The 5,617-nt window shown below is 56.6% G+C and overlaps 1 protein-coding gene across 1 annotated transcript in view; it reads left to right on the forward strand.

The window, feature by feature from the left end:
- Positions 1-5,617, forward strand: part of MYO5B (myosin VB) — a 137,005-nt gene that overhangs the window by 75,367 nt on the left and 56,021 nt on the right. Inside the window, exons 15-16 of the mRNA XM_015563840.1 lie at positions 1,996-2,145; positions 3,118-3,215. Of these exons, the coding sequence (XP_015419326.1) occupies positions 1,996-2,145; positions 3,118-3,215 (248 nt within the window). The remainder of the gene's footprint in view (positions 1-1,995; positions 2,146-3,117; positions 3,216-5,617) is intronic.

Genomic DNA, 5,617 nt, shown 5'->3' on the forward strand with positions numbered 1-5,617 from the left:
TCAGAGTATGTGTGAGGGGCAGGAGCAGGGGAGGAGGCTGGGCAGCAGACAGCGTGGGGCCCGCAGCCGTGACCTTGGGCGCTCCCGCAGAGCCTGGCGCCGCCTCGTGCTGTGTTCCTGCTGGGCCTCCTCTTCCCAAGGGGAGAAGTTGGGGACTTGGAGAGAGACTTTCTGGTCCGAACAACACACCATTCTAAGACCTTCCTTTGCCTTTTGGACCAAAAAAAATCTTACCCTAGTAAAGAAAGCGGGGAGAGGACCGAACCAACGCAGAACCTGGACTCTGCCCCAGCGGTTCGGCCAATCACAAGTGAGTCCTTTACTCCGTCTCATTTCTTGTCTGTTAGTCGAGGTTAAACAACAATTATAAATGGCTTCAAGAAGGTAACTTACATTATTTACATGATGAAAATGTAGCGTTATTGACGCTGCCCTCGCAGGAGAGTGCCGTGTCCCTCCTCCTGAGAATTGATTGAAAATTTATTTTTTTACTATGTTTACTGGAATTTTAAAGAAGATGCTAGGCGAGAGATCCCAACCAAATGGTTACTACAGTGTATTGTTTTAGTTTCACATGTCTGTTTTAAGGGGAATATGTTTTATGTTCTTATAAACAGAAGTGAATGGTGAATCCACGTGATTTCCAAGGTAACAGCTATGTGAATAGCTGTAATTGACAATGTTCTTAAACTGTCAAATGGTCTTTAGAAAGTGTTTTCATATTTTTAATCCCTTCCCAATAGGTTTGCCTCAGGCTTTTACAATCTCTATACAAACCTGAATAGCAGAGAACGCCAAAGCCAGTTCCTGTGGATAAGCAAATAGTGGCAAAGTGTTAGGGACCTGCTGGGCTGGTTTGAAGGTATCATCTGAGTGTTTCCAAGGTTGAAGGGGGGACATTTTTTTAAAGGCCCAGGTGGATGCTGTTTTTTATGGCTTAAGAGGAATTATATTAGGTCCATTGCCGGTGAGCCTGCTTATACACAGACTGTGCAGTAGCTCTGCAAAGGCCTGCGTGCAGTTAGTCAATTAAAGAAAAAGCATCATCTCCCTCACTCAGAAGTGTGTTCTTTTGCATGAATCCTTAGTCATGGAGACTGGAGGTTGGCTCACAGGTGGGCCCCTCAGGTGCCTGTCTGGCCCAGCCCCTCATCCAGGTGGCGGATGGGGTGGGCGGTGCAGTAATTGCTATTTCTTGCCTGGTCTCGTACTGCTGCCTACAGCCCAAGGTCAAACACGGCCTTTCAGGCCTGTGGTCAGACGGGATGCCTTTCTACGTTCACTGAGTTTATAAAGTGCATTCTGAGTAGAATGCATATCCTGCCCCTTCTTTCTCAGAGTTACTGTCCCGACCCACCCCGCTCCCTCTCCCTCCCGGAGATCCCGCCCTTTCAAACGCAGTCTCAATAGCAGGGACCTGTAGCACATGTTGCTCTTAAACTAAAATACAAATTCTCCAGAATGCCCCAGCTCATGGGACAGAGCTGAAGGGCTTTCCTCCCTCCGGTCAGGCCAGTAGCCCCCGTTTCACCAACACCCCCGACCGTCCGCAGTGCCCGCTCCTGCTCACTCGGCCGGCAGGTGGTAGGGAAGCCCTCTCCCCTCTACGCTCATCCCAGCGCCTCCAGGCTACGCCCGGCTCGGACTTTATGCTCTGCAAAGCCTTCATGTGGTGACTGAGTTAGGGCTCAGGGCCGTTCCATAGCTTTACAAGATCCAATAGTACTGTCTCGTGTATCAGGGCTCCACTCCTTTATGTTGTTGAGTAACAGTCCGCCGTATGGACACACCACATTCTGTGTATCGTTTCTCCGCCGGTGGACAGCGTCGGAGTTGCTTTCCCTTGGTGGCTGGCCTCTGCCAACAGTGGCGGACAAGTTTTGACATGTTTTCACGCCTCTTGGGTATATACTGGGGAGCTTCTCTGAAGGAGTTTGAGCAAAGTTCAAGTCCAACCGGCCTTGTTTGCAGTGCCCTCCCTGTGTTTGTTTCTAGTGCCCCCTGGTGGCTGACTTGTTTCACGATGACAAGGACTCTGTCCCTGCCCCCTCCACTTCTGCGAAGGGCTCCAAGATCAACGTCCGCTCCTCCAGGCCCCCACTGAAAGCCTCCAACAAGGAGCACAAGAAGACCGTGGGCCACCAGGTCAGCCTGCGGGGGCAGGACGCTGTGGGCGGGCCGGGCAGCACACTGTGGGCAGGCCGGGCAGGACGCTGTGGGTGGGCCGGGCAGCACGCTGTGGGCAGGCCGGGCAGGACGCTGTGGGCAGGCCGGGCAGGGCACTGTGGGCAGGCCGGGCAGGGTGGCCTGTGGAGAGGAGGGAGCCACCACGTCTGGGAGGGAGGCCAGGGGGCCCCCGTATCCCAGCCTGCCACCGGCTCAGTCTTTCTGTGCTGTTTGGAGAAGGAAACTGCGAAACCTTCTCTACAGGGAGCGAGCAGGAGAGGGCGAGGATGGCTTGTAGCCCCAGGCGGGGATTCAGTGCCTGTGGTGGGACCAGGGAACAGCCCCTCAGATGCCTCGGGAGGGGCCGAGAAGGATTGAATAAGCCTGGGGACCAGAACACAGGAAGCACCCTCTCCTGCTTGCAGTCTTCATGGGATGTCATGGCCAGCGTGTCTCCCAAGAGAAGCGACGGGAGTGCCTGCCAAGCCCTGGCGACACTAAGCTTCCTGTTTCACCGGAGCTGCCCATTATGGACTTTCCTATAAATGCAGCCATTCCCAGCGGCCGGGCACCCGGCACCGGTGTGCAGGCCCCGCAGCCCCAATCAGGGGTCCGAGGCCTCCAGGCACTGTGATCATCTCTCCTATCACTTGGTCGCCCGTCATCTCCTCTGATCCACGACCCTGAGTTAGACACAGCAGGGGGGGCCTCTCCCCATTTGGTTCCAGGAACCCTGAGGCCAAAACACAGGAGGGACTGGTTTTAGTCATCCCGGTGGGAGGAGGGTCCGAGGTAGAGTCGGACCCAGGGCTCTGAGTTTCTTCCTGTCCTCGGGGTTCGCAGTCATAATCAAAGCAGTAACAGTGACGGACACTGCTGTGGGCGCGCCTTGATGCTTATTGCATCGCGTGAAAGGCACGTCGATGACCAGGCGCTGCTCTGTCCCCGCAGTTCCGCACCTCCCTGCAGCTGCTCATGGAGACGCTGAACGCCACCACGCCGCACTACGTCCGCTGCGTCAAGCCCAACGACGAGAAGCTCCCCTTCCAGTGAGTGTCGGCGGCCAGGCCCCTCCAGCCCAGCCTCCTCGCTTCCTTAGGGGTCAGGGGCTCGGGAGGAACAGGGAGCCGCAGGCACAGCCCCACGGGTCTGCAGTCTCCACTGGGGTGAATGGCTGGCCTCCCGCCCCCCACATGGTTTCTGTGCTGAGTGCAGGCCCTCAGACATTTCCCGGGGTCACCTGTCTGCTGCCCAGACAGGGGGTCAGAAGATACAGTCCCCCACCCACCCCCCGGGGCGCTCACAGTGGTGTCACGGAGGGTGCATACTCGAATCCGATAGAGAGCCACGTGGAAGTGTGCCTTGAATGCTGGTGATGTCCAGCTCAGACACGGAGGTTTGCTGGCGTGGTGGGGAAGGCTCCTGGCATTGAGGCAGCTTGACCTCAGGTGCCCTGTGGCGTGCTGGCACACTGGGTGGTCCTGTTCCTCTCACCCCACTGCCCCTGAACTTCCGGGTCGTCTACACTCGCTCGCCTTCCCTCCCTCCCCGCCTTCTCCGGTCCAGACCCGGCCTCTGTGCCGACCTGGAACGTTTCCTTCCAGTTCTGTCCCCCTCACATGGTGGATTCTACCCAAATCTTCAGAGCCGCGATACTTAAAGATTGTTGTCCCTCTCTGGTTTCTGCCAAATCCCAGACCATCATTTCTGCAGGCCTACGGCAGCCCCAGGGCCACCTCCCCTCAGCCTGTCTGAAACCCCACCTTTTCCCCGCCAGGTTCCTCTTCATATGGTCTCTGTCGGGGTGAATGCATAACCGCTTCCTGACGTCTCACCCACCCACCAGACAATCTCGCAAACTAGAAACCCGGGAGTCGCTCGGGACCAGTGCGGCCACTAGCGCTTCCTGTGATGACGGGACGCCCTGTCATCGGCATCGTCCTCCGCGGTAGCACTGGTCCCGTGCGGCTCTTGGGTGCTCAGAATGTGGCTAGTGTGATTGAGAAACTGAATCCTTTTTTAAAAATGTTTTTATTGACTTGAGAGAGAGAGGGAGGGAGAGGGATAGGGAAATATTATCGATCTGCCTCCGGCACGCCCCCTACTGGGGATGGAGCCCGCAACCTGGACATGTGCCCTTGACTGGAATCGAACCCGGGACCCTTCAGCCCGCAGGCCGAAGCTCTAGCCACTGAGCCAGATTTTATGGGCTCACCTATTCTTTATGGCCCCAAATTTTACAGTGGGAATTGGCTCTTACATTTGCACGTATTCCTACACAGAAAGCACTTTGTTTTCTTGATTAGCATAGAAAGTGACCCCAGGAGGCGGCATGTGTGAAAGACAGATTATGTGTGAAGGGCAGGAGCAGGGGAGGAGGCTGGGCAGCAGACAGCGTGGGGCCCGCAGCCGTGACCTTGGGCGCTCCCGCAGAGCCTGGCGCCGCCTTGTGCTGTGTTCCTGCTGGGCCTCCTCTTCCCAAGGGGAGAAGTTGGGGACTTGGAGAGAGACTTTCTGGTCCGAACACCCCATTTGTCTAAGACCTTCCTTTGGCTTAATTTCATTTCAGTGATGTTCAGATGCTCATTGGTGGCTAGTGGCTGTCCTATGGGACAGCATCACCCCTGGTCTTCCTCCTGCCTTCCTCCCAGTGTGCAGTCATTGTTAGAATCCCACGGAGGCCAACAGGTCTCCCTCTGGCCTCCATTCCTGCATCACCTTGTCTCAGACCCTCTTCCTCTCTTGCCTGGAGGGCTGCCCGAAGCCCTCGATGGTCCCACCTCTGCAGCCTCTTCTTCTATCACCTGAGCCTCCTCACATGCTGTTTCCTCTGGCCAGAAACACACATTCTCTAAAAAATGTTAAGCACTTTCTTCCCATCTTTCTGATTTCCTTTTGGGTCCTCGCATAATCGCTTTCTGTGAAGTAATTTATTTTGGCAACGCTGACTCTCGGAGTGAATGCCGGAGCTGCCCCTGCCTCCTCTCACTCGATAAAGCTTGACTCGCACTCGACGGGCCTCGTGCTGGAAAAGGCTGGGAGACAGGACTGAGCCAGCCTTCCGTGACGGGCGCCGATTGGGCACTGTCTTCCCTTCCCCCGGTGTCTGAGATGCGCTCAGGGCCCCCCGCCCTCCTGGCATCTGTTTACCAACTGACGCGGGAAGAAAAGGGGCGGCTAGCAGAGCCTTCCGTGACGGGTGCCGATTGGGCACTGTTTTCCCTTCCCCCGGCGTCTGAGACGCGCTCAGGGCCCCCGCCCTCCTGGCATCTGTTCACCAGCTGACGCGGGAAGAAAAGGGGCGGCTAGCAGAGCGGCATGTGTGAAAGACAGATTATGTGTGAAGGGCAGGAGCAGGGGAGGAGGCTGGGCAGCAGACAGCGTGGGGCCCGCAGCCGTGACCTTGGGCGCTCCCGCAGAGCCTGGCGCCGCCTCGTGCTGTGTTCCTGCT

This window comes from Myotis davidii, unplaced genomic scaffold, assembly GCF_000327345.1.
Source record: "Myotis davidii unplaced genomic scaffold, ASM32734v1 scaffold378, whole genome shotgun sequence".
Taxonomy (NCBI): domain Eukaryota; kingdom Metazoa; phylum Chordata; class Mammalia; order Chiroptera; family Vespertilionidae; genus Myotis; species Myotis davidii.